The sequence below is a fragment of the Haliotis rubra genome, unplaced genomic scaffold (assembly GCF_003918875.1).
Source record: "Haliotis rubra isolate DU_JTF1 unplaced genomic scaffold, ASM391887v1 Scf82, whole genome shotgun sequence".
Taxonomy (NCBI): Eukaryota; Metazoa; Mollusca; class Gastropoda; order Lepetellida; family Haliotidae; genus Haliotis; species Haliotis rubra.
The window spans coordinates 2363970-2391197 of record NW_025767546.1 but is presented as its reverse complement, the minus strand read 5'-3'; the positions used below and the strand labels follow the sequence as shown (position 1 = coordinate 2391197).

Below are 27228 nucleotides of genomic sequence, written 5' to 3'. Positions count from 1 at the left end.
AAAGCCTACTACTATTGTCGATGCCAGTACAGGTTATGGTGACGTCACACAGGAATGACAGTTCCAAACACTTCCGATATAATGACATCAATTCGGCAAAACCTACCTTTATGAAAGTAAGCGTAAACATTGTTCTTTTGAATGTGATATGTACTGCCGGAAAAGGTATATGTGATACGTATGAAATAGCGTTCATCTTATGTTATTTACAATGACACAATTAGATTTAATCGTTCGTCTGATCAATGTTTAATCATAATACATTCAGTGACAAAACTCATACCTGGTAATATGAAACGCTTTGACACACACTAACAGAAGTTTGGTGAAATAATTGGTTCAACAAGGTTGAGGGCGTGACAGGAGAGGCATCGTCAGTATGTGACAAAGTGACACTGACACTGAATGTGACATCATTCACGGATGCACATATGTGTAAACTTTCTCATCGCTATATTGCTGAAATATTACTGATATTAATGAGTGATCTTAGTTAGTTTTTAGTAATATTCCAGCAATATTACAGCACGGAACACCAGAAATATGCTTCACACGTTGTATCCATGTAGGGAATCGAACCCGGGCTTGTGGAAATATTACTGATGCGGCCTTAAATTTTCACTCACTCACTCGTTTATGCATGTACAGCGAAAGGACGGTAGTTATGCTGTAATGAGGTTTCTCAAGGACAAAATGATAAATTGTGGGAAGACACTTGAACCCAATACAGCTACCACCAAAAAAGATATGTGTCCTGTAAAGGTCTTGTGTTAAGTCTTCTGGAAAAAACATGTTGGTGAGCAGTTCCTAAGGATACGTTCAGAGTAGATGCGTTTGGAATATATGTGCCCCAAACAGTGGTTCAATATGGCCGTAGAAATACGTGGCCAATGTCTAAGACAAACAGAAAACCGACAAAGCCTTTGTTGAGATATGAAGAAAACTGTACGTATTAGCAAAACTTTTTGAATTATATATACTTTGCCATGTGGCATATTTTGACTCTCAATGATACATACATACAGCACATTTGGTAAGAATCTGATATAGCTGGCGATTAAGTTGTCATCAGAAATGAATGTGTGATTGAGTGAATAAACAAAACAACGAAGGAACGTACGATCGGATAAAAGAAAGAAAAACGACCGAACGTACGGTCGAATGAAAGAACGAAACTACGAAGGAACGTACGATCGGATAAAAGAAAGAAAAACGACCGAACGCACGGTCGAATGAAAGAACGAAACTACGAAGGAACGTACGATCGGATGAAAGAAAGAAACAACGAACGAACGTACGATCGTATAAAAGAAAGAAAAACGACCGAACGCACGGTCGGATGAAAGAAAGAAACAACGAACGAACGTACGATCGGATGAAAGAAAGAAACAACGAACGAACGCAAGATCGGATGAAAGAAAGAAACAACGTACGATCTGATGAAAGAAAGAAACAACGAACGACCGTACGATCTGATGAAAGAAAATTAGCAATATCCCAACAATATCACGGTGGGAGACACCAGAAATGGAGATGAAAGAATAAACAACGAACGAACAAATGAACGAATGAACGAACAAAAAAATAGGGGACGCACTAAAAACTAGAAACCCGGTAACCTACAACAACCAGAACAAAGTCACACTTCAGAAACCCAGAGAGTAATTGCAACTGTGTTAAAAAGCAGATCAATGCTCCGCTGGCATCGCGAGTCTGTCTATCCGCAGCGTCCACATCGTGTACAGCGGCTGAGAAGCACAGTTCTGGCGTGACGATGCCCAGCTGCAACGTAAAGTAACCTTCAGAAAAGCCATATAAACGACTCACCCAAAACGGCATCGACTCCAACGTGTTCATGGAATTTTCGATTTCACAAATGGAATAAGAAATTTGACCTATTTAGCCAAGAACCAAGACTAAAAAGTATTTTTGTACGAAGTATTTTTTGGTTCGTTAGAAGCATGGAAGGTTGAAATTATCTGTGTGAATTGCATTTCTCTGTGGAAGGAGAAAGTGACATAAGGCTCAATGGCATTACGGATAATCAGGATTTCAAATTTATGAAAACGTGTGGTTGTAACAAAAACATATTCCAGTTGGATAAAACACTTGGATGGAGAACCCAGTAGATGTTTGCTGTGGAAGATGATGTTCTTGTGGCTAATCACCTTTACACTAATAAACAGTAGTTGCGAGGAAGATGGTATGCAGTATACACCGTACATGAGAGTATGGGATATGGACGGGAAGACAGTACCGAATGACTTCATGATTGGATTTACGTCAGCGAAGTCAAAACGTCATTGTGCGTCAATGTGTGCGGCAAACAGTCTGTGCACATCCTTCTTCTACAACACCAACAGTTATGCCTGTAAACTGGTCCACAGACTGGTGTCCAGTTCGGATACTCTGCTTGACGAGATTCATTCACTGTATTATAGTAAGTACACTTTTTAACATTTTTCTATAGAGGGGAAGAGATCCTTCAAGATCCGGGTTAGAATTGGTCTTCAGTAACCCATGCTTAACGTTAGAGGAGAGTAACGGGATCGGGTGGTCAGGTTCGCCGACTTGGTTGACACGTGTCATCTTATTCCAGTTACGTAGAATGATGCTCATGCTGTTGATCACTGGATTGTCTGGTCCAGACTCGAGTATTTACAGACCACCGCTATATAGCTGGAATATTGCTGAGTGCGGCCTAAAACTAAACTCACTCACTCACTATAGAGGGGAGAAAACGGAAAGTATTCATGTCATATCGAGGGCAGATGTAGGATCTACATTTGATACCTTGTATATTTATGTGAGACATGCCTTCTATTTGTATGTATTTCTGTTTGTGGATACCTAAAACGTTAAAGCCACTGTACACACTGTGTAAATAATAATCACTTGCACTTGATTTATTCGACCATTAATCTAGAAAAATCAGATTAGTCAATCGGATGTTTCAATTCCTATTAACCACGTCTGATTGAAACAGTTGATTTGATGGTACATCATCGCAAAAGCTAGCATTTCTGAAATAATCACTGTCCGAAAAGCATTTCAAAATGATAAATATAGCTTGGAATCATAGCTTGGAATGTACCGACTTGCAGTTACCACAATATTCAACCGATGTGTGACAATAAACATTGGCAGAAAAAGCGGACGGTGTGCATTTCACATTTCACTTAAAAAAGCCCCAAAATTATAATGGCCATTGATGCAATTCCGTAATTTGGATCCACAACCAGATCAAAACATTTTCAGAAACCAACGCCAATAACATTGAGTTGGTGTTTAATTTGGTCATGGCAGAACTATGAAATACTCGTGACATTCTACTATCACGGACACATATACCCATCCTGTAGATTATGATACACCATTTTCATGGACACAAATAGCAGTGAACTAACTCTGGCATGAACCGCTTTACTATGAAAGGTGCTTCAATGAGATGGTCAGCCGGTGTCCTCGCCCAACAGAGTGAGGTGAGGTGAAATTGGGTTTAACGTCGTGCTTGAGAATATTTCGCTCATATGACGACGTGCATGCGTGTGTATGTGTATGTGTGGCTGCTTGTACTAGCCCAGACTTAAGCTGGTTTTATAGTGCTAGCCCACTGAGATACCATGCCGCAGTGAAGCATGAATACCCCACTCAGACACATTATACTGACTCCAAGCCGACCAGTCCTTGTTGTACCCATTAATGCCGAGCGCCAGACAGGGACCAACAAGTACCATATTTTAACGTCTTTTGGTATGACGCGGTCGGAGATCGAACCTGCGACCTTCCGCTACCCGGGCGGACGCTGTAACCACTACACCACAGATGCGGTTCCCTACAGAGTAGTTGCAACATACAAGGCTGTTACTTGACCATTACAATAAACATAAAGAAGTTGCAAATTGTGTGTCCTAACATTACAAGATGTTTCATATCATCTGAACGGTGTGCCTGTATGTTGGAACCCTACTGAGTCTTCCTGACCCGTGAAGATCCGGGTTAGAATTGGTTTTCAGTAACCCATGCACGTCGTAGAGGAAACTAACGGGATCGGGTGGTCAGACTCACTGACTTGATTCACACCTGTCATCGTATCCCAGTTGCGTAGATTGATACTCATGCTGCTTATCACTGGATTGTCTGATCCAGACTGCCGCCATATAATAATAAAATAATATGTGTATTCGTACCGCGCCGGGGGCGGTGGGGTAGCCTAGTGGTTTAAGCGTTGGCTCGTCACGCCGAAGACCCGGGTTCGAATCCCCACATGGGTACAATGTGTGAAGCCCATTTCTGGTGTCCCCCGCCGTGATGTTGCTGGAATATTGCTAAAAGCGGCGTAAAACCAAACTCAGTCTGTCAGTCAGTCGTACCGCGGTGGATTCCATACCAAAGTGTACACTCAAAGCGCTACATATAAAGGTGATGGGAGGGCTACAACACAAACATTTGTACATAGAAGCGACAAAACCCTTTCCACCTTCATAAGAAATCTCTGCCAAAAGCAGAGTCGATTGTACCGTTATGACTTTATCATGAGCAGATATTTGTATAGGCCTGCTGGACTATGATGAGTCAGGATCCGCTGACTGCGGATTCGAATCCTTGGGTCTCCACCATTGTGACCTTTGGTGCGTGCTCCCTTGGTTTCACCAACGTAGTGAATGTGTACAAACTGTGAGACTGCCCCGTCCTGGTTTGTATAAGTCACAGAATTCCTGTTGGTGTCATGTAAGTAGAGCAAGATAGCAGTAGAAATCAGGCCAAATGTGTGTGACAGGAGGCAAACAAGTTCGAAACAATTTTGTATTCAAGCACCACTTTGTCCCAAAGACATTAGGTGCTTCATACCTAATTTACCCTTCGAAAAAAGTTCCACGGAAGAATTACATTGCAGTCAACCATAGATGCCCTTTGTTTTGTCTCAAGATGGAGAGTATTTATCAATGCCGAGTGACTATTTAAACGATCCATATACAATTGTTGTTTAAGCCGTTTTTTCAGAGTTGTACAAAAGATTCACAATGGTTGTTACTGCTGTACATGGCCTATTGATTCAGGCTCTCGTTCATAAGAATGTGTACACAACACATGTTCAAAGATATATTGATCACGAAAACATACTGCTACACACTATTTCATAGAAATGAAAAAATCTTAATTATTTTATCTACCTATTATCTATGAAACTTTTAATAACTGTGTAATTATCACATTACTTATGCACACATGTTACAGCCTATATTCACGTGTTACAACCTATACTCACACGTCAAAACTTATATTTACACGTTACAGCCTGTAGCTATACTCACATGTTACAGCCTATACTCACACGTTAAAGCCCATACTGACATGTTAAAGCATATACTCACATGTTAAAGCCTATACTCATGTGTTACAACCTATACTCACACCTTAACGCCTTTACTGACATGTTACAGCATATACTCCCACCTTACAGCCTATACTGACATGTTACAGCCTATACTCCACCTTACAGCCTATACTGATATGTTACAGCATATACTCCCACCTTACAGCCTATACTGATATGTTACAGCATATACTCCCACCTTACAGCCTATACTGACATGTTACAGCATATACTCCCACCTTACAGCCTATACTGACATGTTACAGCATATACTCCCACCTTACAGCCTATACTGACATGTTACAGCCTATACTCACATCTTAAAGCCTATACTCACACGTAACAGCCTATACTCACATGTTACAGCATATACTCACATGTTAAAGCCTATACTCACATCTTAAAGCCTATACTCACACGTAACAGCCTATACTCACATGTTACAGCCTATACTCCCACCTTACAGCCTATACCTACATGTTACAGCCTATACTCACATGTTACAATCGATGCTCACATGTTACAGCCTATACGCACACGTTACAGCCTATATTCACACATTTTAAAGCTTATATTCACATATGACAGCATATGCTCACACGATACAGCCTATACTCATATGTTACAGCATTTACTTACATGTCAGAGCATATACTAACATGTTACAGCCTATTCTCACATTAACAGCCTATACTCACATGTTACAACATATTCTCACACGTTACAGCCTATACTCACACATTACAACTTATGCTCATATTATATAGACTATGCTCACATGTTATAGACTATACTCATATTTCATACCCTACATTCACACGTTGCAGCCTATACTCACATGTTACAGCCTATATTCACACGTTGCAGCCTATACTCACATGTTACAGACTATACCCACATGTTGCAGCCTATACTCACATGTTACAGACTATACCCACATGTTGCAGACTATACTCACATTGTTACAGACTATACTCACACGTTGCAGCCTATACTCACATGTTACAGACTATACCCACATGTTACAGACTATACCCACATGTTGCAGCCTATACTCACATGTTGCAGACTATACCCACATGTTGCAGACTATACTCACACGTTGCAGCCTATACTCACATGTTACAGACTATACCCACATGTTGCAGACTATACCCACATGTTGCAGACTATACTCACTTTGTTATAGACTATACTCACACGTTGCAGCCTATACTCACATGTTACAGACTATACCCACATGTTGCAGACTATACTCACATTGTTACAGACTATACTCACATGTTACAGACTATACTCAAATGTTACAGACTATACTCAAATGTTACAGACTATACTCAAATGTTACAGACTATACTCAAATGTTACAGACTATACTCAAATGTTACAGACTATACTCAAATGTTACAGACTATACTCAAATGCTACAGACTATACTCAAATGTTACAGACTATACTCAAATGCTACAGACTATACTCAAATGCTACAGACTATACTCAAATGCTACAGCCTATACTTGGACGTTAAACACTTTTACGTGACAGGCCAGGCTATACACGACCGTTACAACCTATATTCCCTATATCTCTCACCCACCCACTCACACGCACGCACGCACGCACGCACGCACGCACGCACGCACGCACGTACGCACGCAGAACATAGCTTGACCTCGACGGAGCGTTTTAAGCTTAAACGGAAAATTTGTGCAGTATTTATAATTCAAGGTCACATTAATATAAAATGATTAGTTGTTACTTACTCGGTAGACATCTTTATAAACAAACAAATCGATAATTTTTAAGTTACGAACATTTGTTCTTGGTAGAAGAAACATAAAAACCCACTTTGAAACGCAACGAACTCCGCAGTGAATGGGTCATTGTTACCCGGTTGTATGTAACATCTCCCACGAGGGGGAACAGTCCATTATATTCCATTTCTATTTACACCGTCACTAGCCAGCTGTGCATGTGTTACGACGCCACTCAAGTCATGGCAGGAAGAGTTATGACACACACGATCAAACCTTAGACAGGGCATGTCGTTAGATAAATCACTAATAGCATTGGGCACACGGGCGATCGTGGAGAGTGAGCGAGTGCGTGAGGGCGTGCGTGCGTGCGAGAGTGAGTGAGTGAATGGTGGGTGAGTTTAGTTTTACGCTTTTTAGCAATATTCCAGCAATATTACGGCGGGGAACACCAGACCCATGTTGGGAAAGAACCCGAGTCTTCAGCGTGACAAACCAACGCTTTAACCACTAGGCTACCCCCAGAGGGTTACAAAAATATGATGAGTGGAGGTTATGGAACAAGAACGAAAAGGATGGAATAGGTGTAACATGACAATAGACAGAACATGTTGTGTTTGTTTTGTCTTTAAATAGTCGACTCTGGACCAGACAATCCAGTGATCAACAGCATGACCATCGATCTACGTAATTGGGATACGATGACATGTGTCAACAAAGTCAGCGAGCCTGACAACCTGATCCCGTCAGTCGCCTCTTACGACGAGCATATGGGTTGGTGGAGATCAATTATAACCCGGACCTTCACGAGTACCAGCTTAGTACCGGAAGTAGCGCCCCGCGAGAGTTACAGACCCTTTAACAAACTCAAAGGGACCGTTAATTGTAGTTCGTTACATCCGTTAAAAGCTTGTTCATTATAAACGTAATTTACTGTACTTTACAAGTGTGTAGTTCAATTAAATAAATGTTTGTTGGCATTTCCAGTTAATTTATAGTTGTATCATATTTATAGCTTAGACCAAATACATAATTATTTTTGAATCATCGGTTTCTTCACCGACACCATACAAAAGAATATGCTATAATTGTCATAGTTTTCATTATGGGTATTGACGTAATACCAACATGAAGAAATCCAAAGAAACGGACAAAATACGTTGGCAATGATATAAGTAACGTCTTATAGTATCAATACTACAAGGTTCACACAAAATACTATCTCTTAGAATGTATAGTACATGTGTACGAGATGCCTTCTTACAAGATTTACAAGATGGTGTCAGTAAGGACTTTGATTGATGAATATACGATTAGTGAAGATGTCTGCGATGAGACCAGTTTGTTTTTCCGTGCTTTAATGGATGTTATCTTTATTGATGAACCAAGAATATGATCACTATCAACACGTTGTTCGAAGATCATTCTCAGGTTGAAAAGGGAAAAGTTCTCTAAACCGACACCCCCTCTATGCCGGCATTTTTTGTCGGTCCCAACGAATGCTGGTTTAGAGGGGTTCCACTGTATGCGTACACCAGATATGAGAATCGTTCTTTGTAATGTCGTTCGTAGTGAGGTTCCAGATATTTTTCAACATTGAACAATTTACGGCTTAAGTAAACTTCCCCACTTCTTTTAGTATGAGGAATATCAGGGTTCAGATTGTTTGTGGAAATGACATTTAATTGTTATCGGTGAATGTGTTTTGTCTTCACGATCGATCAGCGATTCCGTAATCGGATTTAATAGCATATATTCACGGACAATTTTCCCAATCGATCAATACCCTTCAGATACAGCTCTTTGCAGCTAAAGACGTTTTAGCACTTGGGAAATCATTGAAAGGTTTAGAAAAGGTTGTTGGATTGACAAAAAATCACCCATTTCCGTTATTTCTCACAATAAACGAAGAACAATGAATATTCTCACTAGGAACTAAATGATCTTGGCTGAATCGCGTTCTTAAAGGTTTAAAACTGTTACTGCTTGATGTTTGACTGCCTACGATGGTGACAGTTGTTCTCGGATAAAAATACTTTTCGTAAAGAGCACGAGTGGGCTTAATGGACGTGTAAGATTATTGGTGAGTTGTCATCAGTAAAATCGCCTCAAGCACAAACGTCTGTTGAGTGTAAATTTCGAAATTTGGACGTAAAGGAAAGAGTATAGGAAAATTACTCTTTAGCTAATAGCCTCTATTGCGTTTCTTGCTGTGTGAAGTGTTCAGATTGTTCACTACTTCACAACAAAATTTATCGATCATATGCATTAAACTGATGTTGACCCTGTTAAAAACAGGAACGTTTGGTGCGGATCGAATCATGTAAACTATAAATTGTAAAACGAACGTGATTACGGCTGTATATTTATGACATCAATATACACGAGGCTTACTACGGAAAAGTGTCAATAAAAGCTTGAAAATCTTTAAGACAGTCATTAAATACGAAAACGTGTTTCAGGAAACATCCAGTCTCGATCATTCATGGAAACATATTCGGCAAAACTAGTGATGAGGCAAATAGTGATGAAACTATATAAATGGATCACTGAAAATCCGTGATGACACCAGGTGTTTGCAAAACAATCACCGTTAAAATAAACCCATTTTACATTTCCGACTTTATCATAAGCATGTGTTTATGAATCACTATCAAATAGTGATGGCATAAGCTCATCGCGAAAAAGTGACCGTATCCTGTCATGTAGGGCCCGTAAGTAGGTGACGGCACTTCGCGAGACCTTTGTGCTTCCGGAGACAAACAACGTCTCATACCTCTTCGAATGGTCTAATGGTTGTCAGTTGACAGTAAGGAATCGATAATCCTTACGGGAATAGCAAATTTCCGATCTAACCATCCCCAAATTAGCCAGCTATTACGACAGTCAACAGCTGTGACCTCCAAGCATGGTTGTACACTTGGTCCGGTCTAGTGAACTTATATTTGGCGGTCGCGCAATTTGGAACCAGAACCTGTTCTTAAATATACGCTTGTCGCCGGAAATCTGGTACCGGAAGTAAGCTGGGCCCCGTCTCGCAATAGGGAACCAGTATAGTACCGGAAGTAGCGCATCCGTCACAAACACATGCAAAACCTGTTCACCAACATGGGCAAGTCAACCAGGAAACATGCGGCCTCGTCCATTGAAACAGAATCACGAAATCTCGCAATTACTAAACATCGAAGACTATACTTACAAAGTGAATACAAACCATTCCGGCGATACTGTATATGCGTTACATTAATGGCAAACCTTATAAATTTACAAGAAAAATATATTTTGCTTATAATAAACATAAGTTGAGTTTTGAACATGTGATTATAAATAATATCGGTAGTCACTGCGGCAAATACAGCTATACGAGCGGTGGTAAAAGCAACACTATCACCCATCGAACAATCGATCCGTACAAATGAATGGCAAAGACAGAAAACAAACGAGAAAATATATACTATTCACACTTTGCTAATGATCAAATCATGGATTCAACAGAAAAGTATGACATGGGGTCAATTTGGTTTAAATATCTAAGCTTATTGTAAGCATGGATCCAAGATTTCAGTATGTCATTTCATCTTGTGGATCCCATACCAGCTATTAACAGGTGTTGTGTACTTGTCAATGACTCGTTCCATGATATGCAAAATGTTTTATTGGTGCCATGAACACCATTTTTATGGTTACTGATGTATCAAGTACATAAGGTTAGATTAAAGTGACTGTTTGCCTAGAGGGGTTACCATATCATTATTTATCCAGTTTTAAAAGGATACAATTTCAAAATATAAATCTACGTTTAAGTTAAGTTGTGAATTTGTGTGGATCCTTAGCAGTAGTATTTAGTAACTTTCTTACACATATTTAATTTAAGTATGTTAAACTAACTCACTCGGTCACTCACTCACTCACTCTCTCTAACATAAGGTTATGAATGGCAAAGTCTTTTTCAAGTTTCATGATGGACGGAAATTGGTTCTGGAAACGGCATTAACAAGAGCACAGAGCAAGCACTCAGATAATCTTAGTGTGAACTACTTGGTTTTCTCCTTCTAAATACGTTCTACATTAATGCCTTTTAGTGGTCGTATATGTTGTAAGTGGTGCACAAGTACGGACTGCTGTGTGCATATAAAGGACACGACAAGGAGGTGCACTAGGTGCGCTACATTATTTCTGTTTTATGAGATGAAAAGGTGACAGGGCATGTCTTGTGACGACTTGGTATTAATAGCGATTGTAGTGACTGCTGTGATGACGGTTTGTGACAGTTCATAGGCCGCTCTTTGACAGTTAATAGACGATTCTGTGACAGTGCCTAGACGGCTCTGTGACAGTACACAGACGGATATGTGACAGTGAATAGATGTCTCTGTGACAGTTATTAGATGGCTCTGTGACAGTGAATAGACGGATATGTGACAGTTAATAGACGGACTTGTGCCAGTGCATAGATGAATCTGTGACAGTTATTAGACGGCTCTATGACAGTACATAGATGGATCTGTGACAGTTATTAGACGGCTCTTTGACAGTACATAGATGGATCTGTGACAGTTATTAGACGGCTCTGTGACAGTACACAGACAGATATGTGACAGTGAATAGATGTCTCTTCGACAGTTATTAGACGGCTCTGTGACAGTACATAGATGGATCTGGGACAGCTAATAAACGGCTCTGTGATAGTACATACTATCGCAGAGTCGTCGAAGCATTGCTACAGTGAAGTCTATTACCTGTCACAAAATCGGTCAGGTTAATTAGTGTCAGAAGTGAGTGAGCGAGTTATATCGCCAATATTTCAACCATTTCGCGACGAGAATAAATGATATATATAATTAATGAGAAATATAATGTTTGTTCTACAATGCTATACTTTAATATATGATATCCTTAAAAGTTCGCATTGAAGATCAATTTTATCGGCGTTTCGAAACGTATTCTCACACAGTTATAGAGTGAACAAATGAATCTAAGAGCACTCAATCATTGCATGTGTTATAGATAGGTTGATCGTCCATGTCATCTTGTCATTTGCTAAACGGTAATTAACTGACTGTAGTAGAGAATATTTATGTCGACTCTATCGATCGAGAATCTCCAAACAAGGAGTCTCTCATGCGCATTGCAATACCGTTACACTCCCATGCACAGTACCGTTATAAATGTTTGTCCAACTAACAGTAGCTGAACATTGTAAACAACCTCGGCAAAATCAAAGGGATAGCGTGACCTTACATTTTTTTAATATCACAACGATGACGTCATGTTCAGACATGATAACGGCAATAAACCTCCGTACATGCATCAATGTCAGCAAGCTGCAATTTGTGTACCGTGATTTCCATTGAGCTGTTCCTAGTTTATAGCAATTCAATATCCAGCCCTGTATGGAGTGAGCTCCTACAACTGAAGCTGTTTGTAAACAGACTCGTGGTACCGCCGTGGCATCGACTCAACTGTAGTTATGAGTGTTTAACATGGAGTCTTTATTTCATGCTTCTTCTGAAAAAGCAGGAATATACCTAACTCAAATTATTGCACAGATAAAACATGGCCTCCGTGCATGTCAATATTTGGTTTTTGTGTGATGCATGTCACACTGAACTTTAGAGATACTTTAAGCTACATTTAGTCGATTTGAGTCGTTAAAGGGAAACACATCACAATTATTCATGTTGAAACGTTTTCTCGTTGTTGTTTGACTGACATGTCATTTTTCAAAATTGAGAAAGATTATTTTAAAAACAAATTTTATAGATAGAGATTATTAAGTGTTTTCTGTCGTTTATCTGATATATTAGGAATCAAAATTGTGTCGTGGAAGTATAAATACCTGTCATTCAATATCTCATGTCTGATCCGAAACTCCCGAGAGTAATTATAATCTCGTTTCATGAAACAATCGAAAGCTAAGACATATTTTCATTTATGGTCACGAAAGTAATTTCAAAACTACAGACATAGTGTGTGTATACAATGCCTGAATTGACTGTACTATTAAAGACGAAGTGGTTTGCATGCGTGTTTGTTTGTAATCACACATCGGGAATACGAGATTAACTTTGGTTGGAAAATTATGCAAAGGCATGTGTGTGCAAGTTGGCATCGTATAAGGGCACTGTGTAAGCGGGTACTGAACCTAGTTCCAGATAGATGACTTTAATATCGGATTGTGATATCAAGATGTTCGGACTGGTTTCGCGCAACAATAACGCGATCCGTTATATGATGATACGAGTTAGGGGTTGGGTTACCCGTGAAGATCCGGGTTAGAACTGATCTTCAGTAACCCATGCTTGTCGTAAGAGGCGACTAACAGGTGGTCAGGCTCGCTGGCTTGGTTGACACTTGTCATGGTATCCCAATTGCATAGATCGATGCTCATGCTGCTGATCACTGAATTGTTTGGTCCAGACTCGATTATTTACAGACTGCCGCCATATAGCTGGAATATTGCCGAGTGTGGCATAAAACTAAACTCACTCATCGGGGTGGGGTAGAAAATACACCGGTACCAGTTCGATTCTGTGAAATGAATAGGATCCGGACACGCAAAAGGCACATAACTCTGCACAGATAACTGCGGCACATTCTATAACTAGAAAATATGTGCCTCTGTTCTTTCCAAAAGAGCAATACATATGTAATTAATTTCAATAAAAATACTAAAGATAGATATGAGATTAAATGATTTTCTTGTGGGGATTCCTGGTTAGAAAATATTCTGTTTTTCGTTTTCGCGAGTATTGGATGGTGTGGTCGGGATCGGGAATTTAGCTTGTAACATGTCATTGGAACTCACTGGCTGTTTTCCTGTTTTCAAAACAGACCGCCGTGACAATGCTGTAACGTTAATTGTTTGATCGGCATTCTACTAGTCTGTGTTTAAATAACGAAGTACACTACCTTTAGTTGTTATCCATTAAGTTGTATGCTTCGTTATTTGCTGGAACACTGCTGAAGAAACAAACAAACAAACAAACACAAACAAACACAAACAAACGTTATACGCTGAATGATTTACGCATCGGCGTATTTTCAGTTTTCTTCAGGAGTGAGAAATCTGAGAGAACAAATCTGAAAGGAGTCTATAGGTAGTAATCAATAATATTATTTTAATGTCTTTTTCTTGGCCAATCCTATTGCGATAATGTTTGTTTAATCTTATACACTTGCTTAAGTGCCACGAAGATTAAATAAATCATTATTGCAACATCCGACGTGGTTACGATTAACAGAGTTTACTTCACGTGTCATTATCCATTAAGAAAGATATCAGTTGATTGTTTGTTGCTATAACAATCCTGATAAACCAGAAAACAATCAGTTTTGAATACGCAACATCAGTTAAAACACTAACAAATCATATTCTTCTACAGTATGTTCCCTTATTTTATTCTTTCAGTATACATGTCATTTTTGACCATATTTTGTGAAAAAGTACTTTATGATATAATGTCGCCTTATTTGAAGACCTCTTGACAACATAATGGGAGATTAGGTTAAATCAATGGAATACATTATAACCTATGTTAACGTAAAAAGACAAATATCCGAGTAAACCAATGGACATTATTATTCCATGCCTTTAATCTTAACGGTAAATCGGATCTAAGTTTTAACACATGTGCCATTAACGACAACGAAAGTAGAGAGGACACGAAGTTGATATTTGTGACTGCAACGTAAACTGAATGATCAATACTAACGGCTAATGCAGGATTGTGGAATATGGACTTAAATTTCATCAATAATGGCATGAGAGGTTCAATTATTCGTCAAAGATATTAACAGTTATATTCATATTGAGTATTTTAAATTAAAGTCAAGCCCTGAAAATGAAATGTGATACCCGCATCACCATCGAATAATTAAATCTTGAGTGCTTTATAATTAGCCCTATTTTGTTTCACTTTACTTAAAACGAAATATAGGCCACGCCTGCTATCGGTCTACCTCATTGGTTGATATTATAAAAGGTGAGGTGAGGTGAAATTGGGTTTAAAGTCGTGCTTGAGAATATTTCGCTCATATGACGACGTGCATGCGTGTGTATGTGTATGTGCGGCTGCTTGTACTAGCCCAGACAGAAGCTGGTTTTATAGTGCTAGCCCACTGAGATACCATGCCGCAGTGAAGCATGAATACCCTACTCAGACACATTATACTGACTCAGAGTCGACCAGTCCTTGTTGTACCCATTAATGCCGAGCGCCAGGCAAGGACCAACAAGTACCATATATTAACGTCTATTGGTATGACGCGGTTGTCTAAAGATCTGTCGGGCTACTGAAAGAAAACAATCAGTGAAGTTACTAGTTTTGATGTTTTTATTTACAGGAACTGAATTTAATTTGTGTTACGTTGTTTTACAGTGTTTGCATGGAGGTGGGTTTTTTATGCTATTACCTCGATAAGTGAACCGCCTCCTTGGTGTAGTGGTTAGAGCGTCCGTCCGGAGAGCGGAAGGTCGCGGGTTCGATCCCCGACCGCGTCATACCAAAAGACGTTAAAATATGGTACTTGTTGGTCCCTGCCTGGCGCTCGGCTTAATGGGTACAACAAGGACTGGTCGGCTCGGAGTATAATGTGTCTGAGTAGGGTATTCATGCTTCACTGCGGCATGGTATCTCAGTGGGCTAGCACTATAAAACCAGCTTCAGTCTGGGCTAGTACAAGCAGCCACACATACACGCGCATGCACGTCGTCATATGAGCGAAATATTCCCCATTTCATCAAACCTCACCTCACCTCCATGAACGGAACCAACTGTGAGCGTAAATTCTTAACATGGTTTGAATGTTTTAAACTCCTCCTTCTCTGTTTCAGCAATGAACACATGTTGTAGATATGTGCCTCCGCCAACGCCAAGTAAGTACACATACACAAAAGTTCATTTAGGATGTGTAAAGTGCGTTTATTTCAAATGGTCAAAAGACCTGGGTTCGATATAATGTGTGAAGCCTTTTTCAGGTGTTCTCCGCCGTGATATCGCTGGAATATTGCTAAAAGCGGCGTAAAACTAAATTCACTCACTGACATGGTTGGAGCATGCAGTCGTATCGCATTTGCATAGCTAGATGCTAAAGATGTCAATCACTAGATTGTTTGGTCCAGACTCGACTATTTAAGACCGCCATTATACAGTTATTGCTGAGTGCGGGGTTAAACAACACACAGCCCCACCTATGAACGCTCGAAATATGAGCAGCAGATGACAGTGGTGAACTCGTCATAGCTCACGCCGTAAGACTGGTTGCACAAGTGTTAAGTTGCACGTCATGTTCACGTGTCATGACCAATGTCGGTCGTCAGGACAATGTTCAACCTTCATGTCATTGTCATGTATAAACCGAAACTGAAATACCCCTCATAGTTATATCCAATAATGTAGCTGTCAAATTTTCTAATGACATAAGTTCAAAGAACAATGGCAGTGACAACGATTTTCAGAACGCTTCCAAACATAACAGATTTTGCTCTGATACAGACATGACGCTGAATGTCTCGAAAACCAGTTTGTGATACTAAGGGCCTGTTCGATTATTGCGAAACTGGTTTTGGTTTTTGAAACTGGTTTCTCCTGTTATAAACGAGTGTCTAGTTTCGGATACATGGTTTCAAAGTGAAACTAGTCTCTAGTTTTATAAACGAGTGGATGGTTTCACCATCCGGTTTCAAAATGGATACCAAAAAAATGTCTCAGCTACTGTATATGTGGAACGAATTGGATAACAGCATATGTTTTTTCATTTTATCAGTGAATTAACAAATAATAAAGAGATAAGATGCTTTTGGAGGTAAATATTTGCGTATATGAAATTAAACTGTTACAAGTAATTATATATATACAAGTTGCATAAAATAGTCATGTTCAATAGACTGGGGTTTTGAATATATTTTTCTTGTTCTCAGTTGATTTTTATCATTATTTTGGTTCCAAAAACTGCTGCTCTATTTTGCCACCAAGATCAGCTGAACTTCGCGCTTTCGTTTCCGCCATGTTTGTTGTGAGAGAACGCGAAACTGAAACTGCGAAACCTGCCTCGGAGATGGTTTCGAAGTTTCAGAACCCAGTTTTAGGTTTCGACATAATCGAGTGCATTATGGTTTTCCCGAAACCAAAACCGGTTTAGCATAATCGAATAGGCCCTAACTCTTCTTTTCCCTTTGAAGCCGGTATCCCACGTCTGGCGATTGCGCAAAGCAGTGTCATAACCATGTTTGACTATAACGGCACCAATGTCCTCACGATCAACGAGCTGGTGCGAGCAATGTTTTACCATCCGTTCCAAGAGCGACTTTATCTCGGTACAAATCCAATCACGTCTGTCAAGCTGGATGGAACGGACGAACGGACACACGGGAGCTCATATACAGGTGATACGTACACCCGGATAATGTCGTAGTTTCCTGAAACCCGTTAGGTTTCCGGGTTAGAATTGGTCTTTAGCAAGCCATGCTTGTCGTAAGAGGCGACTAACGGGATCGCTTGCTGACTTGGTTGACACATGACATTGTATCTTAATTGCGTAGATCGATGCTCATGCTGTTGATCACATGATTGTTTGGTCCGCCATATAGTTAGAATATTGCTTAGTGCGGCGTAAAACAACAAAGCAACTCACTTTCCGGATGTATATTTCAACGAATTGTGGAACCTTGTTAATCCGGACACTTGTTTTTCGGCTCCATCTGCATCTCTTGTCCTCTGCATTGACGTCATGATGTGTCCATCTGTCCTTACTGTCGTCATGGTGACGCCTTACGACTTTTCTGTCCATGTTCCAATACAATCTGTTGTGATTGAAATGCATTTAAAATTACTGTTTCTATTACTGTGACGTCCTGTTTGTATTCCTGTCCGATCGAATGTCTATTTGTGTAATCCAGTCGTCATAGTGACGTCTCACAACCTGTCTCTCTTCCCATTCCCGTGAGCATTTGTCGTTCCCCTCGTCATGTTGAGGCTTTTTATTTTGTCTGTTAGAATTGTTTATATTGGTCGTCACGGAGAAAGAAGCCTGTCTGTCTGTTGTCGTGTTATTGGTTTCCGCTTTCTAAATTGTGGGGTAAAGAATTTGCTCGTCACCCAAATAATTCGTGATCTAGTCGGCACATGAGTACAATGCTCGAAGCCAATGTCTGGTGTCATCTGCCGCGATATTGCTGGAATATTGCGTAAAGCGGCGTAAAACTTACTCGTTCACTCTTCAGCCAGTCATCAGATCTGAATCCCTAAATCGTTATACCATCAGTAGAATACAATAATATCCGATGCCACTCGTACCATTCAGGGACAATCCGAATGCTCCCTTTAGTATGTTACGGGAAGTGTCGAGGGTTGACGGAATGTGCCGTTTCATTTAGAACCTACATCTTACAGTTTTAAAATCTCTGACACGTTTCAGGAACACTGATGGCGTTTGAGAACAACATGTTCGACGACAATATATACCTCTCAGTAAGTAACTACCTCGTGGAGCGTCTCACCCCTGAGGGCGTCATGAGCAACATCGCCAACGACGTCGACGTCTATAAACCACGCCAAAACAGACTGGACACCTTGAAAAAGTACGTCCGTCCATCATCCCGCCTTAAACAGACACCTTACCCCGTGTTGATTCGGGGTAGACTATATCCCGAGTAATCTGCGTGTATCGCATGACTATCACTGAATCTGGTGGTCACACTTGGCACTTGGTTGATTTTCTGGGACATTAATTTAATTCTTACACCTGGTTTAAAACTGACCGATGCGTTGCAGTTAAAATCGAATGTGAAGCATAGTAAAGTTATGAAAAATATTAAAACCAAGAAAAGACACTTTACCTTTTTACTTTGAATATCATGTGTATGTATTGATTAATTACCAATTCCAATGATAAAAATAAAGCCGGACTACTGCTGAGTGCGGCGTAAATTTAACTCACTCACAATCATCATATTCTTTTGTGTCTCTGCAGCGCGCTGTACTGGGCAGATGAAGCTCTTAAGACAGTCAAGTCGACGAAGTTGCCAGGACCGTCGCCTGTGGAGACGTTGTTCACGTCTGGCCAGGTCGTCTGGGGCATGGATATAGACTTCAACGGTTTGTGTGAAATCAATCAGTCAATCGATACGTCTCTGAATCACTCAATCACTCAAAAGGCAATCAGTCAATGAAATGGATGATGCATGGGACGTTGTAAGTTACATACCAAAGTTAAGCTTTAAGGACACATGTGCTCAGGGTAATTGGTTGATGACAATCTCGTAGACCTAGTTTCCCATTTGAACATGCTGACGTAATGAACCCGATTGCACACTTAAAAGGCATTTATGCCGCATTGGTAGACTTGTTAGCAAATCACTTAATATAATATACTCTCCCCAAAAAGAAACGCATCGTGAAAATAGCAATTTCATGTAGCAATGAATTAAAACGTGATTCATTTTACAAAAGGTTTCGCTCTGTTTATGAGTCCTATGGTGTTTATGTTTTGAAACATCACAACACCGTATTTAACAGCATGATTCGGCGTGTAGTGTCACAGAATACACAATTCACATGTAATGCACGTGAAAGTTGGGGATCAGATAGTCTCAATGATGGGTATAAAAGGTTGATCGCTGTCTGTCGATTATTCACTGTATTTGGAATATTGTTGACGAACGCAAAAAGCCACGTCTAAGTGAAGCCAACCGTCATATCGCCATTGGTTTGCTTGAAGCTGGACAGTCTATACGTGCAGTTGCCCGACGCATGAATGTTCACCAAAGCACCATTTCACGGCTCTGGGAGAGATATCGCCGGCAGAATGCGGTAGCAGATGCCCCTCGTAGTGGGCGACCTCGAGCGACCACTGCGGCGCAGGATCGCTACATCCGGGTACATCACTTGCGTCATCGAACAGCTACGGCGACAAGTACCGCTCGACAAATACCCGGATTGAGGAGGCTTTCTGCACAGACCTTCAGGAACAGGTTGAGAGAGGCTGGTTTACGTGCCAGAAGACCTTATTTTGGCCCTGTGCTTCGACAACAACATCGTCGACATCGAGTTCAATGGTACACCAACGTTCAGGCCTGGAACCTACCGAATTGGCGTAGAATCTGGTTCAGTGATGAATCACGATTTCTATTGGAACGACGCGATGGAAGAATGCGGGTGTACAGACGTCGACGTGAACGTGTCGCCGACGCTTGCGTTCCCAAGGTCGACAGATACGGCCGGGGAAGTGTTATGGTGTGGGGAGAGATCACCTACCGTAGAAGAAGTAATTCGGTGATGATCCAGGGCAACCTGACAGCTAAACGGTACTGTGACGAAATCCTACGCCCACACCTCCTTCCAATCATTGATCGCCAGACGGAGTTGTTTCAACAGGACAATGCCAGGCCCCACACAGCACGTCACACTAGAGACTTCTTCCAGAACCACAACATCAATTTGCTCCCCTGGTCCTCAAGATCACCGGACTTAAACCCGATCGAACATCTGTGGGATGCCCTGGACAGACGGGTGCGACGCCGTAACCCTCAGCCCCAGACACTTCAGCAACTCGCACAGACACTACAGGCAGAGTGGGCTGCGATTGGGCAGCACGAGATTCTGAGACTTATTCGTTCGATGCCGAGGCGATGCCGTGCAGTTCTGGATACCCACGGTGGTCACACGAGGTATTGACTTCAGCGCCACCACACGTCTCCATGTGACACTCAAACTGACTTTCCTCGAGTTGGTGCCAAAGACGGGTAAGTCTTCATTCCCAGTGTGCAATTTCGCTATATTTCATTGACTCAAAGCCTACAAGACGTTTCAAAATAAACATAAAAATACAATTGAAATTCCTATATGCGTTTCTTTTTGGGGAGAGTATACATATCACCCACAATTACAACATCATACTGATTGCATTTGTCAGATTTGCTAGTGACAGACACCGGATTATATTCTGAGTGAAACTGGAATTCGGTCGTGAACTCGACACATGGCACCACTTGGCCACTTCAGCATCACCTTTAAAATGACTAATGACCAACATCTGAACATCCGGGTTAGAATTGGTCTTCAGCAACCCACGCTTGTCCTAAGAGGCGACTAACGGGATCGGGATGTCAGACTGGCTGACTTAGTTGACACATGCCATCGTATCCAAATATCGTAGATCGATGCTCATGCTGTTGATCACTGAATTGTCCGGTCCAGACTCGATTATTTACAGACCGCTTCCATATATATAGCTGGAATATTGCTGAGTGCGGCGTTGAACAACAAACAAACAAACAAACAAACAAACAACTATCCTGAAATGCGAGGCCTAAGCACTGAGTTTAAACCCATATGTTGCAAACTTGTTTTCGCAAGCCGAATGTAATTTGAGTATAACTGAATGGTACGTAGATATAGGTGCTGTTAAAATTCTTTAAAAATAATTCAAACCTACCTTGAATGCTTGAATAATGAATGGTTTCTTATTTAGTTTCGAGTTATTAAGAATTGACTTTAATTTTGCGTGAGTTCATTGGAGTATGGTGTTTAGGGTCATGCTACGGTGAATTATAATTGTTTATAACATGTTTATGCCTCAAAAGGTGCTGATACTATTTAACGACTTGTGAAACTTCATGTGCACAATGACACCCTTACAAAAATGCATCCGTATCGCAATAGTTGTACTCTTTGTAGTATCTTCTGTTTGTGGGGCGGTGGTTAAAGCGTTCGCTCGTCACGCCGAAGACCCGAGTTCGATTCCCTACGTGGGTACAATGTGTGAAGCCCATTTCCGGTGTCCCCTGCCGTGATACTGTGGAGTATTGCTAAAAGCGGCATAAAACCATACTCACACTCTTTTTGCTGGTATATAAATCACGGCCATACTATCAAAGCCTAAAGGTTTACATGGGTTAATGAGTGAGTGAGTGAGTAAGTTTAGTTTTACGCCGCACTCAGCAATATTACAGCTATATGGCGGCGGTCTGTAAATAGTCGTGTCTGGACCAGACAATCCAGTGACCAACAGCATGAGCATCGATCTGCGCAATTGGGAACCGATGACATGTGTCAACCAAGTCAGCGAGCCTGACCACCCGATCCCGTTAGTCGCCTCTTACGACAAGCATAGTCGCCTTTTGTAGCAAGCATGGGTTGCTGAAGACCTATTCTACCCCGGATCTTCACGGGTCTCATGGCCTAATGATTTTCCCCAACCTATATGCACTCGGTCAAAAATGAAAAAATCAAAACTTGATTTTCTTAAATCAATGCTTGAAAGTCTTGGCAAAGGAAACACTCACAGTTATGATTGAGTACGGTTGTGGCAAGAGCACAAATATAACTGTTCACCGTCTCGTGATTAGTTTTATTGAACATTTGTGACATTCAGAGTCGGTTGGTTCCTGATAACATATTCCAAACATGTGATGTACATGCGGACATGCATGCTGCGAACATGGACGTGTTGCACGTATTTATTTAGTTTTTCATTTGCACGTTTATTTGTAATACTGCACCGAGCGCTATCAGAATAAAATCAGTAATTATGAAAATCATTACATTTTTGGTTTCGAGACCATGAGGACCTTAATAACAGAAACATGGAAAGTACACGTTTTCTCTTCCATAAAAAAATAATGCAGATATTTAGTGAGGTAAAACAAATAACCCAGTGCGCTGAATCTGGAGAAGTTTTGGCAGAGACGGATGATCAATAACATGAGCTTGGTGGCAACACAAGGTTCACGTATTTTGGATTGATTGGATTTCCAAACTATTGTCGGTTGTATTATCTACTATCTATCTCTGGATAAAAGGACTGACTGACTGAGTTGGTTTTACGCCGCTTTTAGCAATATTCCAGCAACATCACGGCGGGGAACACCAGAAATGGGCTTCACACATTGTGCCCATGTCGGGATTCGAACCCGGGTCTTCGGCGTGACGAGCCAACGCTTTACCCATTAGGCTACCCCACCGCCCCAGGATAAACAGAGAATAGATCCCGGGTTATAATTGGTAGTCAGCAACCCATGATTGTCAGAGGCGACTAACAGGATCGGGTGGTCAGGCTCGCTGACTTGATTGACAGGTCATTATGTCCCAACTGCGTAGATCGATGCTCAGGATGTTGATCATTGGATTGCTGAGCGCGGCGTAAAACAAACAAAACAAACACAAAAAACTAAACAGAGAATGTGTTGTGGGTACATACTCGATTCTTTTGAAGTTTGTGGCGGGAATCAATATGATATTTCCAATTGTAAAACTGACTTATATAAATCATTTCTTAAAAATCTTATGTCCTTGTTTATATATAGTTATTGGTTGAAATAAAGTAAAACGATGTCGTTTTTCCCTTTGATGAACTTATACTGAAATATATGTAAACGTGAAGACAGGACGCATATTACATTCACAAATTCGTGTGTAAATCGGGGCGGTGAGGATGGCCCAGTGGGTAAAGCACCAGGTGGTCATCATCCTAAACACTCTAGTTCCAGTCCCTGTTTGTTCTACACCATGATGTTGCTATTATTATTAAAGCCAAACAATTTTATTTAAATTCATTAGTGCTACTTGTTGACTGAATCAATAAACAGCTACCACTTTCCCGGGTAACGCCAAGGTTTTCAAATCTCGATCGCGAAAATATATTTTACGTCCGCTTCTGAAGGTTTAGCGTGGATGGGTCACGTAAAGCGGAACAATACTGTTGATCACTGATTTGTCATTAACCCTTATCGAAGTTTAGGATCATTAGCGAAATATAAACCTATGCAGTTACCTATATATAGTTGCTTATATCTGTTTTCCTAACAATCTACATGCAATAACATGGGCATGAGGTCGTTCCACGCTTGGCAGAGTTGCGTCCCTTTGGTATGTGAGAAACATGCGCATTACATTATAGTCTGTTTGCAGTGAAAACGTACCGATGAATTTCACTTTAAACAAAAACGTAAAGTGAAATTAGAAGTACGAATCCTCATGATTTTACCTTGCCAATTGAACATTTAAATCTCAGAATTTTATTCAACTTAGGATAAAAGTTGTTTAACAAACGATCATAGTTTCAAATCGCTATTGTTGGTTTGTATTGCAAGGGGGTATGCACGTTAAATGAAACACCGAGAAGAAGTAGGGTTGGTCTAAGTTAACGCTCATTACGTACTGCACGTGCATTTGTATCACTGCGTTTACTCCCTTGTAATACAAACCAATAATAGCGATTGAATCTATGATCGTCTGTTAAACAACTTTTAACCTAAGTTGAATAAAATTCTGAAATTTAAATGTTCAATTGGCAAGGTAAAATTATGAGGATTCGCAATCTTAATTTCAGTTTATTTGATTTACTTTTTTGTTTAAAGGGAAATTCATCGGTACGTTTTCACTGCAAACAGACTATAGGTTGGAATACAGCAGTGTCTGAATCTTGGCAGAGTAAACTGAAAACCTTGAGGGGGGAAGGCCCGGTTAAATTTTAACGGGCCGTTAACTAGTCTTAAACGGATCGTTAACGTTAGGAGAACGAAAGCCTGTTGCTCAATGTTCCGTTAATCTTTTAACGGCCCGTTAAGACCATGGATAATGGGTACATTAGCTCACTAACGTTACCATTAGCCTTAGTTCCAGATCTAGCTCTATGGTGACAACATGGCGTTCATTGTCCAGCCTAATGCAGCATTCATGAACATTAGCCCACAAGGAAAACTTAAGTGGAATTGCACCAAAGATACAGATTTTGGACAGATTCCATTGACTATGGCAGTCTTTGCCTTGTGTTGTTACCTCAGTGCTTCAATTCTGGCTAGGAATGTCAGCATTTTCGTGAAACATGGTCTGAATCACATTCTCTTCTTCTGCACTGAATTTCTTTTCTTCTTTTCTTTTTTTGAATAAGGTTTATTGAGGTATCATCTCAGGTGCTTGTGGCAGCGAAGCCATTTTTACATAGAATCATGGGATAATGTGCAAGGAATTGTGGGTAAAGGTTACGTCCTTAACAGGCTTATCATACCATTACTTAACGGCCTGTTAAAAGGACCTTTAAGCAACCAGATTTTAACGTACCGTTAACTAACATTTCGTTAGCTTTTTAATGGGCCGTTGGTATTTAACGGTATGTTTATATAACGGCGTTTTGAACAACCGGGCCCAAGACAATTAGGAAAACAAACAAACCGTAGGCCCACTGGAAAAACTTAGCTGAAGAGACATACTCTTGTAACATATGTTATATTTGGTAATACACGTTCTCGGTAAAGTACAGATTCCAGTATGTTTTGGTCGAGTCTCACCCCGGATTCGAACCCACAGAGTAAGTTAGATGGCTGACTTGGTGTGCTGGCGATTAGTGCGGGTTCGAATTCCGGATGGGACTCAACCCCAAATCAATACTGGAATCTGCCTTGCTTCCACATAAAACACCAAGCCGTGAAACAAACACATAGGCCTATTAAAATCTCTTCCCCCATACACTATATAATATTCAACTTACCTCTCTGTTCAGCAGTTCGGGATGCAGTGATGCCTTGAACGCATAGCCGCAAAATGATAATTCACTTGTACAAGGAGTTCATTTATTCATTTCCATTTCCCCATGCCTTTCTGTGACTATTTACAGATAAGAAGATCTACTGGTGCGCCAAGTCGACAGGTCAGGTATGGGTGTTCGACATGTCGACCTCTACCAACACCAAGCTGGTCCCCAACGGCAGCTCCGTGTCCGGTTCCTGCAGTGGGTTACGTCTCTACAACGACTTCATCTACCTTATCTACTACAGATTGGAGTGAGTAACTGACAAATTTATTGTATTTGTACTTGCCTTGAACCGTACTATATTCAGCCACACCAGGTGGGTCAGATGATACCCGATGGGCATCAAACCCAGTACAATGAGATCCGTGCACTACTAAGGGAAGTAACTCTCCATGGAGAATCATTTTACAGCATACACACTGTTGCCACCATAGTTTGACATTGCAACTTGTTCGTGATGTATTGTCACGAAATGTGGGTGTTTCTTTTAAGACAGTATACTGTTTTCGCCACTTTCTCCAAACACGCTGTGTTTTTCTCTCAAAGAAGAAGCCGACAATTAAACCGTTTTGACAAGTTTGGGGGAATTTTCCGCATGCCAAGTGGTCAAATTATATTTTTTGCAATAATTGATTATTTCTTTTTGTTTGTTCTGAAATTACTTTTACCAATAAAATCCCAGCGGCGGCACGTTGAATCCCATTCCCCGTGTTGTCGGTTTCTAAGTCATCACAGCAATAATAATTACATTTTTTACATTTTCGGAAATGAACCCTACTGACAAGATAACTAACCGATCCCCGTGATAGTTGTTAATCGTAAATGGTTTATACTTGAACGGTTTAGTTTGTTTATGTCATATCTGACTGGGAATGAATAAACTCTGTTCTTCTTTACAGTTACATGGAGAAGAGGTACAAGAATGGATCCCTTGCTGCGAAAATTCTTGAAGGCCAAATATCAGCATCGAAAACAAAATATTTTGCTATTGTAGAATGATGTTGAATGATTGAACTTGAACTCAACAAATTCTATGAACAATGTTATCTACCAGGACCTCGTTGCATAAATCGATAGTTTTGATACGACTGTCATCGGCCTTGACTAAAGTTAATCTAACAATGAAAGCTATAACACCGATCGTTTACTATTGAACACTCTGATTTAAGATCTGACAGTATCTCTACAGGAGGACTCGACAGGTAATGTTCTAAGCATCGAAGCTTCAAAAGGTTAGGCACGAGTGAGCGAAGTATTCTCACCTGAATATTTGGTTTTAAGTTATATATATTCCGAAATCCAAGTTAAACGGGCCAGTACCGGATGTAGATAATAAAAGCCAAACCATTTATACACTTTCGTTTCTTGGCTGGGTGTGGGTATATATACTGATGGAAACAATTAACGGAACACCACTTCATGGCAGTGTTCTTTATTTATTCTCAGATTTCCTCCCACAGCGCTATTCAAAGCTGGTGATGAAAACTTGAAAATATTAAAGGAACACTTGAAATATCCCGTGTTCCTTTATTTGTTTCTCTCAGTATATATCTCTATTCCTGCAAG

The 27228-nt window shown here is 40.5% G+C and overlaps 1 protein-coding gene across 1 annotated transcript; it reads left to right on the top strand.

The window, feature by feature from the left end:
* Nucleotides 1-1731: 1731 nt before the first annotated feature.
* LOC124262008 lies at nt 1732-27075 on the top strand. The gene is made up of 7 exons (XM_046696418.1): nt 1732-2440; nt 15968-16009; nt 17315-17518; nt 18550-18712; nt 19105-19229; nt 25747-25912; nt 26562-27075. The coding sequence occupies exons 1-7, from the start codon at nt 2146-2148 to the stop codon at nt 26659-26661; spliced, it is 1095 nt and encodes a 364-aa protein (XP_046552374.1). The 5' UTR covers nt 1732-2145; the 3' UTR covers nt 26662-27075.
* Nucleotides 27076-27228: the final 153 nt, after the last annotated feature.